Source organism: Schistocerca americana, chromosome 4 (genome assembly GCF_021461395.2).
Source record: "Schistocerca americana isolate TAMUIC-IGC-003095 chromosome 4, iqSchAmer2.1, whole genome shotgun sequence".
Classification (NCBI taxonomy): Eukaryota; Metazoa; Arthropoda; class Insecta; order Orthoptera; family Acrididae; genus Schistocerca; species Schistocerca americana.
Window position 1 is genome coordinate 276,883,398 of NC_060122.1, and position 14,627 is coordinate 276,898,024.

Sequence of the window (14,627 nt, forward strand, 5' to 3'; positions counted from 1 at the left end):
TTGTGTAATTTAATAAGTTTGTAAATTGTATGCATCATAGGGAAGGTGAGTGGAAGAAGTATTTGTAGAAGTTCAGTGTGCTCTGTTTTGCAGAAATAACTTGTAATCTGTAGTGCTTCTTCTGTGTAAACTTCATTCACAACAAACATCACAAAAACCCTTATAAAAGTACTGTATCTTGTAACAATAAGTGTTTGTAATGATACAAGCGAAAAAATTACTCAGCTGTCAGAAGCAAGATTAATTGTAAAATATACATCGCAGTCATAATGTCTCCACACTTGGATGTAGACTATAAATTCATTATAAATGCCTAATCTTTTCCTGCATACTGTGTGTTTTCTGATCCAGTATTTGGTGTGGTGTTCTCCTTATTTGGTGCCATTTTGTTATCCTGTTGCTTGTCATAATACTGCCAGTCATTTAGCTATTTATTTGTCTACTGAATTTTAAAGTTATATTAGACATATCAGCATAATACAACAATAAAACATAAATAAAAGTTAACAAATATCCAGCCATATAATTACTTAGAGGTCATTTAATTCCAAAACTATTCTTCCACTATTTATTCGCATTTCATTGCAAGTCACTGCACATGGTGCACTCATTGCACACTCTACACACACATTCTTTTGGCTAACATGAGGAGCATTATGATGACTTTGCCTCTCACTACATTCATTGGCCATTCTCATTTGTCTGAGCCAACATGCCTCCATTATGGTGGCGATGCTGACCTCAGGACAATGAAAAAGGAGGTTAGCATTTTCTATTACAAATCTTGGCCCTACTATTTTCCAATAAAATGGATTGTACTGTAGAAGTATATTGTGGAATTCAGAGATGCTTTATTTCTTTTTTTGATTTTTTGCCAACTCTGACATTTTGTTGAAAAGTGAAATATTGCATAGTCTCCTTTAGGTTTAGTTTTTACCATGCTATTTTAAGAGCCCATCATTAATTTTAAATTTGTCTGTTCAAGGGTTGCAGAGCATGTGACTGTCAAGAAGCATCAGAGAGTACTCAGTGTGATGATGTATCTGGTGCCTGCCGTTGCAGTCCCGGAGTCAGTGGAAGAACATGTGACCGCTGCACCCCTGGTTTCTGGAACTATTCAGCATCTGGATGCATTTGTAAGCTGAATGTTACCTTTATTTCAGTCATATCAAAATGTAAAACTAAAATGATCCAGAAAAAAACTTTAAAGACTGTTTATAAACCTGCTGTTTATTGGTCAGTAGCATTTATTTATCCATAGACTGTGTACAGATTTATATAATTTCTTATCTACTCATCATCCAGTATTCACTTTGTAGCAATAAAATAAACACTTACAGTTTTGGAATGCAGTTTTAAAAATAGTAAAATAATTGATTAAGGGTACATTGCTATTTATTTTGTTAGTCATATTTCCCATACTCCAGGAATGGAGTTTTAATTTCATAAGCTTAGATGTGTAATCAATTTGTCTGTGTGTTATATTATTCTGAGGTCATATTTCAGCACTTAGTGGGGAAAAGACAATTACTTAACTTGACAGAGGCATGTTTATGTACAAGATGTTTCAGACCTACTGTTTAGGCACTTTTTATTGGAAACATCACTTGTATTCTTTTTGGGTAAAATACATCTTTGGTGAAACCAATAAGGGCAAGTAGAATGGTGAACAACTTGAGAGCCTGTAGAAATTACATATTGGCAACAGTATTGCCTAGCAGTGTTGCTGGTGTCATGAATTGCAATCACATGATCAGCAACATTGCTGGACACTGTTGTGTGGCAATGTTTGCAGCAATACATTTCTGGGCCAAAAGTGTTTACACAAAGGCCCTGATATTCCTGCAAAATGGATGAAAACAAACTACTGGATGTGAGGGTGTCCCTCCTGCTTTTGCATTTCACAAAAAACCAATTGGTGATCAACCTTTGGTTTTTGACTACTTACTATTCATACAGAAGTGTGATATACCTATTCAAGTTAACACTTCTCACTGATAATACATCTTTATTATATTCTTATTGGATCTTCAGTCATTTAAAATAGTTGTCTTGACACTATATATCAGTGGACCACCATTTTAAGGTGAGAACTCTGTTCACTAAGTCTCTCTGGAAATTGATTGAGGAAGTGGGTTTAATTGCTAGTCTGAGATGAAGAGGATGACACAGGTCTAGGAAGTCATTTTAGGCTGTGTATAACCAATAAGAAAACAGATTGGAGTGATGAAGGAAGGGGTAAATGGAGAAACTACAGAAAAATATAATAACAGTAATTCAAGTTTCTGAGTTTATTATGTTTAGGGGATACAGAAGGATGAAAAAAGGAAAAAAGAAAAATGTGGAAGTTCTAATAGAAAAGTCATTCAGACTAAACATTAAACAGAGGTATTCTGAGTAGGAAAGTCTCTGCAGCCTTCTTGTTTGGCTGATACATTTTCCTTAACTGTGGGTTCTATAACCTTCAGTTTTTCAGTTTTTCTAACTTTAACTTTTTCACTGTTTCCACCTTTTTTCTTGCTCTGTATCTTTCCTGATAAATGAAGTCTTCAAAATTTTGGTATTTTGCCTTCATTTTTATGTCACAGTACAAGCTGTTTCCACATTTTAACTAATTTAGATTGAAAATATGTGGTTTTGGAAATGCTAATATCAGATGCCTTACTTTGCAGCATGTGGATGCAACACTGAATATTCTGTTGGTTTTGGATGTGATCCACTGACAGGACAGTGCCAGTGTTTACCTGGTGTAATAGGAGAAAAGTGTGACCAGTGCCGATATCGCTGGGTCCTTATTGAAAATCAAGGGTGCTTTGAGTGTGACAGCTGCATCCATAATCTACTAGATGTAACAGACCACCTGACTGAAGTTATAGAGCCATATGTTATTGAATTTGAGGTTAGTCTTACAAAAGTTACACAAATTGTTAATAAGAAGAGTATGTAAAATTCTAGAGGTTCACAATATATCATCACAAATCTTAAACTGTGAGTGATGTTCAGTTATAATGTGTGTTCATCGATGCCTTTTCCAACTAATGTATTTTTTATAAGCTTTCACTTTTAAGAAAGAATCATTTGATCTTGAGAGATTAGTCAGAATATGATTTTGCATCACTGAAAAGCTTTTTCACCGTACAAAGTGTTGTTAATATTAGCGTTAGACTTTCTTTGTCATTGTTCTGGTTCAGACTCTATAGTTTGAGTTTTAAGAGGAAATTCCTTGTTTCATTTGCATTCTACCACTTCAAATTTTTCTATCTTTTCTGGATGTCACATCTGCATTGATTTTTAGTTACTTATAATAAAATTTTATCTCATCTGCAATTGAGGCTTAGCCATTCTTGAGATGTATGCTTTGTCCACCATGGTCCATTAATATTTCCTTTGTGTCTGCTCTATATTTCCTATATGAATTTGATTATTAGGTGCACCTGATTCATAATAATTGTATATTTTTGCTATAGTCATTGATGCCTCATATGTAATCACAATTTGAATCATAGTTTGCTACATTCCTACCTTCAGTGATAAAATTTGCTAGCAATCTGCAGTTTGTCTGTCTCTTTGTATTCATCTTCAAAACTTCACCCATATATCCTCTGTAATTAATATATACCTGACAATTCATCTTACACTGTCAGCATGTGTCTTCTTGCTTTATGACAGTTTACAGATTCTGTACACTAACATCTTACTGATACTGTACTTCATTTATACGATGTGTTGAATATATTGTTATTGTGGAAAATATGTACATTCAAACTGCACACTTGATGGTCATAGTTGCATTAACTTTTTTGACTGATCAGTTTCTCATTACAGTATCTTCAGGAAACATTAACAAGATGAGGTCCCATGTCTCTTTGCCATGCACCTATGATATATAAATCAATGTAAAGTTGTGATCTACTGTGAGAGAGTTTTGGACCTGCTTCCATTAACATTACCTAAAGAGGGTGTAAAGTGGAACTTATTGCAGGCTAAAAAGTTTTCATGTGTGATTGTGTTTGTGTGGTGTGCAGTAAAATACTATCTTGGGAAAAATGTTACTATTTAAACTCATTATGTTGTAATACGATGTGTCAAAATAATTTTCATAGCAAAACGTGAAAAAATTAAACTTTAATGTCTTGTATCTGCCATTTGTATGATTAATAGAAGATGCTATATGTGAATGAAAGAACATTGAAATATTATTTTAATTTGTATGTTACAGTCAGCTGCAGCAAGTTTCTTCACAACACAGAGACTTGTTTATATTAACAGTACTGCTAGCCAACTTGCACCTAATGTCAGTCTGCTTGATCCTGGTCAAGTTGATCTTACACCACACACTCATGAGGTTGAGAGTTTGGAGCAGGATGTAAGAAATCTTAACAGAAGAGTAAGTAACTTATTTTTACAATGTACAGGAGTCTTGTTGTTTATATTTATAGTATTGGCTTACAGTCTATTCTACATGTACCCATGAAAGTATTTCAAGAATTTAAGTAACATTATATTTAATTTTACTATTAATCAAAAAGTTGTATGACAATGACACCCAAGAACACAAATGTAAGATTGGTCATGAGGAGCAATTTTATCTGTCACACTGTAGGCAACTGTCAACTGTAGATTTTTCTGGGAGAAATATCATAATATTTTGTGAGGAAAGGATTTACAGATATTAGTATGGGCATCAGGACAAAAAGTACAATTATTTGTGTTCCCAATTCTTGTTAATATCATTCTTGTTCCCAATAAGCTCTACTACTATCTTCCATACTATTACTGTTCTCAATATCTTCTTTTAACATTATCTTATCCATTACAGGAATGGAACTTTTGTAAGCTTCAATTTCTGTAACTTGACAATATTATGAAAAGAATGGATAATGACTCAGCTATATAGAGATATTAAGTTGCAGACAAACACAACAAAAAGACTGTAATGTGTTTGAGCATTCACATACACATTATCACTGTCTTTGCCCAAAGAGGCAGGACTGCAAGCAGTTTTGCCTGATGGGAAAAGCAATCTGTGTCTCGTGAGGGTAAGGAGGAGGGGGAGGAATAACAGGGTAGGGTTGGGGTAGGGTGTAGTGCTGCTTGTGGGAGGATGTGGTGGGAAAAAGGTAAGGCTGCTAGCTTGCAGTCAGATGATTTGTGGGGTGTGGGGAACATAGAAGTAGAGGACTAGTGGGTGCGCTGGTGGAATAGAAGGCTGTATAGTGCTGGAGTGGGAGCAGGGAAGGAAACAGGATATATTACAGGGAGAATTCCTACCCCCACAATTCAGAAAAGATGGTGTTGGTAGGAAGGATCCAGATGGTACAGGCTGTGGAGCAGTCATTGAAGTGTAACTTGTTTGTTGGGCAGCATGTTCAGCAACTCTGTGATCCAACTATCTCTTGACCACAGTTTGTAAGTGACCATTCATGCAGGTAGACAGCTTGTCAGTTGTCATGCACGCAGATAGCCCTGCTATTGATGGGATAGTTGATACCTGTGGTCGAACTGGAGTAGGTGGTCGTGGGTGGATGTATGGAACAGGGGACATGTCTTACGTCTAGGTCTGTTGCAGGGATATGAGCTATGAGGCAAGGGACTGGAAGCATGAGTAGAGTAGGGTTGGACAAGGATATTGTGTAGGTTCGATGGGTGGCAGAATACCACTGTGGTAGGAGTAGGAAGGATACTGGGTGGGATTCCTCATTGCAGGGCATGATGAGAAGTAGTCGAAACCCCAGCAGAGAATGGGATTAGTTGCTCCAGTCATGGCTGGTACTAAGTAACAAGGGGAGTGGTCCTTTGTGACCAGACAGTGGGTTTGTTGCAGGTGGTAGGTGACTGGAGAGACAGGGAATGGGAGATCTGTTTCTGTACAAGATTGCGACAGTAATTTCGATCTGTGAAGGCCTCAGGGAGAACACTGTATCATATGGGATACCTTTGTTGAACTAAACATTTTATTAAAAATACTTCAGTGACTGCTTGTATGCCACAAAATAAATATTCTTCTTAACAAAACATTGTTTCATGCTGAATGTAAGTGCGTAATGACAGTGTTACCAGCTACATGCAATACATGCTGTTGAGTTGTTTGACATTGCAGTGCAATATTTAGAGATGAACTGCTCATCAGTACAGATGTGAGACCCACAGGTGGCTAGGCTGTATGGAAAAGACTTCTTGATATGGAATATGTGGCAGCTATTGAAGAGTAGGTATTGCTGATGGTTGGTAGATTTGATATGGATGGAGTACTAATTAGCCATCTTTTAGATGGTGGTCAACATCAAGGAAGGTGGCTTATTGGGTTAAGACACATGATATTGGCTGCTTTCTCTTTACTTTTGCGACAACAGGGCGAAATTTACATTTATCCTTAGAATAATATTCATATGTATGTCCATTTATATGAAAGAATAGTAACTGAAGAAAAAAGTTTGCTCACTTTCACTTTTCTTATAAAAATGAAAAAAAAGGTATGTGGCTTGCAAATTTTCTGGGTGTGGTACCTCCTATGACCCTTATGATTCTTTTGTGTATTCTGAATAGCTTAACGCTGTTTGGAGAAGCTCTGCAGAAAGTGACTGTTCTTCAGACATGACTGAACATTTGCATAGTAACACTTTCTAAGCAGTCTTTGCTGCAGCAGTTTTCAAGGATCCTTATCATATAGCAGAATGTGCTCAATTTTTTGATGAGGTTGTCAATATTACTTCCCCACCTGACATTATCCTGGATCTGGAGCCCGAAAAACATTGTAAGGTCAAGCTCCATTCTCAGCTTTATTTGACAACTGGATGCTTATAGTTTGTGGAACCTTTTCCTTGACACTATCTAAGTTGTGTGCACAGTATTTCCTTCATTTATGAGTAGGTTATTGTGTGTGAACCAATCTACTATACTATCTATTGCCTTTGTTATGTTTTCTAGTAGTAAGTTTTATGCTTTTGCACTGATGAGAAATCTTATGTCATCAGCAAAGCGATAAGTATTTTTACAATGCATGTTTGTTTGTAGGTCATTTACAAACATATAAGCAGGAAAAGCACTGGTTCCAGTTCTGATCCTTGGGGAATAATATTTCATCACTTGGTAATCTGAGTAATGGTTTGTAATTTTGTTGCATTCAGTGTTTCGTATTGCCACTGTTTATGTCTGCCAGTGTATGACCTGACCCAGTCAGCAGGTGTGTCTCTCATGCCTATTTGATTTAATTTCTGTAGTTGTGTCTCATGATCTGTGATATTGAATAACATCAATAAGTCAAGGCCTACACCAGTAATATGTTCACTATTCTCCACTTTGTGGTAAATTTTACTCGGGAATTCATAGATAGCAGTGCTGGTAGAGTTGTTCTTTTTAAACCTCTGTTGTATTCAGGACAGAATTTGGTATTTTTGCATAAAACATGTAAGGCTTTAATGAAAAACTTTCTCTAGAATTTTTGAGACAGGCAACAGGGCAGTTTGCTTGTAATTGCCAAAGTCTTTTGTGTTTCCATTCTTTTGTACATTGGATTTAATTTGGCAATTTTTAGACAAGAAGGGAATGTCCCTGTTCTCTCACTCAGTCATTGATTTACATGTTCTAGTACAGTTTTGTCTCTGGAAGATCTGTTGGTCACATTGCTTTTTATGCCGATCTTACAGTTTAGCAATAAATATTGATATTATTCGGTAAACTCTATGTGTATCTGCATGTTTCACTGTTTTTTCCATAGCATTGTCCACTGTCTTATTTTATGTTATACTGTGATCTTAACTGCTCTGACAGACCTATCCATAATCTGTGTTAATCCAGTGAGGACTGACTTACATTGTTCAACAAATTTTGCATTTCTTAAAATATGTCAGTGTTTTTCTCATCTTAAAATATTTGTGTAGTGTACCCCAAAGAGATGAATGGTTGTGTTCTTAACATATTTAAAAATGTGGTCACCTATGTATGACTTCAATTTCAGACTGAATATGCTGTTGAGAATGCAGAACAATGTGAGCCTGATGCACTGAAAGTGCAACAAGAAGCAGTTGAAGTGGATCACATAATTCAACTTGTTGTTGATGAAGCAGAGACAATATTAAGTGAAGTCAGTGAGCTTGCATTGAGTTTGGACTCTGGAACTGGTAAGACCAACATTATAGTAACATATTTCAGTGACTTTTTGTATTAATGTTTGATACTGCAGCAAGTATAAAAACCCATTGATTATTTAGCTGCTTCATCAAGTGCAGTTGTATTACTTGTTTTGTCTGAAGGAAAGACTGAGTTTAATGTCTAATTGTACACCAATATTAAGGTCATCAGAGAAAGTGAACTAGCCAGCACAAGAGTTTGGGAGCCAATTTACCATGATATTATTAAAGAAATCATCATAACATTCATTTGAAGTGATTTGGTGGGCTCACAGGAAATCTAAATTAGGATGATCAGATAAGGATTGGAATACCACTTCACCCAAACATGCATCCACTCTCACCTTTGTAGACCTATAGTATTTAAATGTAGATAAAGAACTTTTTTTTATCACCTATGAGGCAACGGTGAAAGGCAGTTTGAAACAAATTAAGCAGATCATTTGGTTAAAACTAGACTGGTCCATTCCTAAATCTGTGCGTTGTGTTTATGGAATGAGAATTTAATAATTTTTTCTGGTTATGCGATATTGGATTAGTAGGTGGGAATTTAACTTCTGTTGTTGCATACTTGCTAGGACAGTAGTACTGATAAAGTGACATATCCAGATAGGATACAACATTAATTGCTTAACACCAAGGAATAACTAACTACTGCAAAACCAAAGAGTAAACATTGAACTTACCACTGCTATGAAAAGGATAGTTGCTACTCACCATATAGTGCAGATGCTGAGTCGCCGATAGGCACAACAAAAAGACTGTCAGAAAATGAGCTTCTGGCCAACAACGCCTTCGTCAAAAATAGACAATACACACACACACACACACACACACACACACACACACACACACAAATGCCAATTCTCACACATACGAGTGTGTGTGTGTGTGTGTGTGTGTGTGTGTGTGTGTGTGTGTGTGTGTGTGTGTGCTGTCACTATAATCATCACTGCAATGCCAGATCACTACATACTTCCCTACTGATGTCAACGATATTTGGTTTTGATGTGAATGGGGTGTCCTGCTCGCATGATCACTTGCTTTGTGGGCCTGGTACAGTATTTCATGAACTCATGTTTGTTGCATGTTGTGGTGGAGACATGCCTTCTGCAGTATTCAAAAGTTTGTCATTGGTTTGTAGCTGAGGGTGAGGTATTCTGAGTAGGCAGATTATCTGCGTTGCCTGTGCCAATGAGTGAGCCGCAAAATGTAGGCTTCAGGTGATCCGTGGCAATTGTAATTGGCATACCCATAAAATCAATCCCAAAGATTTGGTCACGTGTTGCTAGGTCCTTGGAAATGAAAAGCTGATAGTGAAGTTGGCCTTGCAATACTACAGGGTGAGTTACCGGATTTATACCTGTAGCTGGGAGATAAAGCCCAATGCATCAACATGGTCACTAGGTGTGTTCTTGAAGAATTTGAATTTGCCAGGTACTCGTATTTACTGTGTCTGTGGTAGCAGAGGTGAATGATTTTCCTCAATCTGGTCTCCCCCCCCCCCCCCCCCCTCCCTTTTTGTGTGTGGAGGGGGAACTAATAAACAAAAACATCACTGATGTCGACGAAGTAGTCAAACAAAACATCATTTTAGTAAGAAACACTTCAGATCTTATAACAGAAGCTTAACAAAATAAAATATTTTCCCCATGAGTCACTCACTCGAGAAAGCCCACCAAAGAAAAGACGGAGCCAAAGCTACGGAAGAGTGGTTGGCGCAGCATTATGACAAAGCTGTCCAGGGAGACCGGACCACCATTACACAACACTCTTGAGTCACAGTCCGAAACTACCACTCCTGGAATCCGGGACTACCAGCAGATGAGATGCATGGATGTTGCAGCCAGGATGGTAGATCCCTACAAGTCCAGGCAGCATGTCGAACAGCCTCCTGGCTGGCAGTGTGATGGCTTATAAGGCCAGTTGGCAGATGGATCTTCTGGGACTATTTGCAATCACATGAGTGAGACAGGAAAATAGTCCACTTGTTGATTGCAGCCTCTGGTGCTGCTATCGATCTGTGGTGCCCTGGCGGCCATTGGCTGAGACATGATACTGTGTTTTTGTCTCCAGCAGCGGCCTTGATTGTACCTTAAATGTCTGTTTTTGTTTCACTTGCTGTGATGAAGGCAACCCAAATCTCTGTTCTGCCATGTGGGATGCCGATGTCGCAGGCAGATGGGACAGATGCTACAATATTGTTTGGTCATATATGAGATCAGCTATTGTAGTCTTGAGGTCTTATTTAAGGGATGCATAAGGACCAAAAAGCATGATGGTTAATACTTCCATCCATGAGTTGGACATCTTAATGCTGCTTTCAGTTGCTGGTGCAGTTGTTCCACAAGTCCATTAGCTGCAGTGTGGTAAGCTATAGTGTGGATAAGGTTTGTGCCTAACAGAGTGGTAAGTACTTTAAACAAATATGACTCAAATTAGCAGCTGTGATCTGTGGTGACATGAAGAGGCATGCCGAAATGGGCCAACCATCCTTGAAAGAAAGTGGGTGCCTCTGTTTCAGTGGTTATATTAATCATACAGAAGGCTTCTTGCTAACATGAAAAGTTTTTGATGGCCATGAAACAATAGGTCAAACCTTCAGTGGTGGTAATGGTCCGATTATGTCTAAATGGACGTGCCTAAATCACTGATTAGGTGGGACTAATGTACGAAGTGGTGCTTTGACATGTCAAGTGATTTTATTCCTCTGGCAAGCAATGCACTGTGATATGAATAGCTTGCAGTTCTTGTTCATACACAGCCACATAAAAGCATGCTTCACAATAGTCACTGTGCCGCTGATCCCCGGATACACCAAGCTCGGCAATAATGCCATGGCTCGATGTCGAAACTGCAGGGGAATAAACAGTTGCATCTTTGCCATTAAATCATCACAATATATCTGTATGCAGGAAAGAGGCAGGTCATAGGAGAGATGACTCTACATCTGCAGGAGACAAAAGGAGTACAGAGAGTGGAGCAAAAAGAGATCTAGAAAGAGGGAGCGGGGGAAGGGAGGGGGCAGAAGCAGAAGAAGGTGAGATGAAGATGTGGACTTGCTACTGCCTTCTACAATCACATCTGACTGACACACAAAACAAAATTCATGACCACTCAGTCCACTTCATTACTTTCATTACCATCTGTTCATTTTCATTACTTTTATGAATTTCATGACCGATAGACACTCTGGCTTTCACACACAGACATGGACTTTCCTTCAGTTTGCTCAACATCTTGTAGCAGAGTGGCAATAACGAGATCAGACACTGTGCAACTCTGCAGACTCCTGCAGTGTGCTAAATGGAATATGGAAATGAGCATTTATAGATTTCTGCTGCTCAACTGTCGTTTTTCTAGTCTATGGCCTTGTTGTACATGTTGAGTTACAATAATTTCACAGTAAATGCAAAAATGTTTCATCTGTGGCTGACAAGATGTGCCTTGTTCTCAATGTTCGTTTTAGCAGAATTGTCAGATAACTAGCACAATACTTTCCTGTAAAAACATGCAGTATCATTCACCAGTAGCAGGTCATTGGAATAAGAGAGGCCCTACAGTTTTTGAACAAACATAAAAAGTTATTACAACACAAATGCACAATGTACAAAAAATTGAGTGGGAATTCTAAGAGATTGCAGAGGTCTGTTGAAGATATGCAATTACAGTATTTACATGAGACTTTAATCAAATGGAATTTTTTAAAGTTTTTAGAATCATCTATAGAAGCCCAACTGAGAAGTAGGGGCTAAGTTCTGTCCAGCAATAGATTGCTCAGCAATCTACGATTAGTTATTTTCCAAAATATTTTGATGGAACTCAAGGGAGACTTCACACTACTTGATCAGTTTCAATTCCAGTTTGCTTTCTAAGCCTACAGAGTTTAGAATTACTCTTCGTTCCCACTGAAAGCTGTTTACCTACTTCCTGTTACTTATTTATCCCATTCTCACCGTGAAGGAACTTTTGAAATTATAATAGCTAGAGATTCAAATGTCGTTTTTACATGTTTATTGGCTCATTCATTTGTATTTTGTTTTCTATTATTTAAGCTCTTCTTTATGCATTACAATTTGAATTTCTCAAAATATTCCTTTGCATTAAGTTTAGTTTGGCTGTTTTATTTCTTTGTAAAAGACCACTGAAAATATTTTATCTTACTCATACAATTAAATTGAAGTTACATAAATATTCAGGTATGTGTATCAACAAAATGTGATTAATGATGCAGTCATTGGGCATTGCAGTGATGATTGTAGTGTTAGCGCACAATGTTTGAAGTATTTATGGTCATTGATAAGTTTGGTGGTATATGTTTACTCATTGAGTTTGTATTCGTTAGTCACTCCTTGGTCTTAAATAACAAACAATGTATGCCAGCTGGGTATGTCACTTTATGAGCACTACTGACCTAATATAGCACAAATATCCAACATTACTGTTGACCCCAACATGGTTAGAAGATGTAATGTGATCAGAAGCAACTGCACTGTTTCAACAACTTGACATATGTAAAACAACCAAGCCAGTTGTGTTGTGCTGCTCATGTCTTTCAGGTCCTGTTGTAATATCCCCTTCTCGAACACAGCACCTGCGATCAAGCTGTCTATAGGCAAAATAATCTGCAGAGATTCCATTAAACCCCACTGTTCTGGCAGAAAAACCCTGTTCTATGGTTCAAACATTTAGGAAGTCAGTTTGTGTTGGCACAGTGACAGCAGATGAGACTAAGTACAGGTACATTATCCCAGCACTGAACAAGGACATGGCTATGGAGATATAAGAGAATGGTCAAAAATGGTGATCAGATGCGTTTATAGACCACCTGGGTCAGCATCTGTAGTTGTAGAGCGCTTCAGACAGAACTTGCAGAATATCATTAGAACTTTTCCCGGTATAGACTGGGAGAATTATGCTATCAAAACTGGTGCCAGAGGCAGGGTATTGTGTGGCATTGTTCTGGATATCCGAAAATTACCTTGAGCAGATAGTTCGAGAACCAACTCGTGAGGGTAATATCTTAGACCTCCTGGCAACAAACAGACCTGAACTTATCGAAATCTGTTAACATAGAGGAAGGTATCAGTGATCATAAGGCTGTGACAGCATCTATGACAACGGGTCCTACAAGGAACATTAAGAAAGGTAGGAAGATATATTTGCTCAGCAAGGGTGACAGGATACAAATTTCAGAATATCTCAGCAGTCAGCATAAAATATTCGGTGATGAGGACGAAGATGTGGAGAACAAGTGGAAAAAATTCGAAGGCATCTTTCAATATGCCCTACACAAATAAGTCCCGAGTAAGGTTTTAAGGGATGGGAAAGATCCACCATGGTTTAACAGCCGTGTTAGAAGAGTGCTAGATAAACAAAGAGGACTTCATCTCAGATTCAAGAGAAGTAAAAACGTAGCTGACAAACAAAAGCTGAACGAAGTGAAAATGAGTGTAAGGAGAGCAATGAGAGAAGCGTTCAATGATTTTGAAGGTAAGACGTTGTCAACTGACCTGAGTAAAAACACTAAGAGATTTTGGTCATATGTAAAATCAGTAAGTCGGTCAAAATCATCTACTCATTCTCTCAGCAACCACACCAGCACCGAAAATGAAAGATAACAGAGAGAAGGCCGAAATACTGAATTCAGTCTTCCGAAGTTGTTTCAGCGCGGAAGATCGTAACACTGTCCCTCCTTTCAATCGGCGTGCAAACATCGAAATGGCAGGTGTTGAGATAACCATCGCACCATTGAAAAGCAGCTGCAATCGCTTAGTAGTGGAAAGGCTTCAGGACCAGATGAGATACCTGTAAGATTCTTTAAAGATTATGCGAGAGAACTTGCTCCCCTTCTAGCAGTAATTTATCGTAGATCACTTGAGCAACGAAAGGTACCGTACCTAATGACTGGAAAAAAGTGCAGGTCATTCCTATTTTTAAGAAAGGCCGTAAGACAGATCCACACAGTTATAGACCTATATTGTTGACATTAATCTGTTGTAGAATTATGGAACACATTTTATGCTCAAGAATTGTGACTTTCTTGGAAAATGAACATCTTCTCTATACAAATCAACATGGATTTGCCAACAGAGATCCTGCAAAACTCAGCTCACTCAGTTTCTCCATGAGATCCACAAGTGCAGTGGACAACGGCACTGAGGTTGACGCCATCTTCCTTGATTTCAGTAAGGCATTTGACACCATCCCGCACTGCCATTTAAAGAAAAAAAAAAAATGAGCTTACAGAATATTGGAACAGGCCTGCGATTGGATTCAAGACTTTCTTGCAGATAGAGCTCAACAGGTCGATCTTAACGGAGCTAAATCAACAGATGTAAAAGTAATATCTGGAGTACCACAGGGAAGTGTGATAGGACTGTTGCTGTTTACAATACATATAAATGATGTAGTAGAAAGCGTCAGATGCTCTCTAAGGCTATTTGCAGATGACGCAGTTGTTTATACCAAAGTAGCAACACCATAAGAAAGTAAGAA

At 38.0% G+C, this 14,627-nt stretch overlaps 1 protein-coding gene across 1 annotated transcript in view; it reads left to right on the plus strand.

Annotated features, from left to right (window-relative positions):
* LOC124614059 (laminin subunit alpha) overlaps window positions 1-14,627 on the plus strand; it is a 402,758-nt gene that overhangs the window by 255,956 nt on the left and 132,175 nt on the right. The window contains exons 33-36 of the mRNA XM_047142894.1: window positions 986-1,136; window positions 2,673-2,899; window positions 4,220-4,387; window positions 7,958-8,120. Coding sequence (XP_046998850.1) covers window positions 986-1,136; window positions 2,673-2,899; window positions 4,220-4,387; window positions 7,958-8,120 — 709 coding nt within the window. The remainder of the gene's footprint in view (window positions 1-985; window positions 1,137-2,672; window positions 2,900-4,219; window positions 4,388-7,957; window positions 8,121-14,627) is intronic.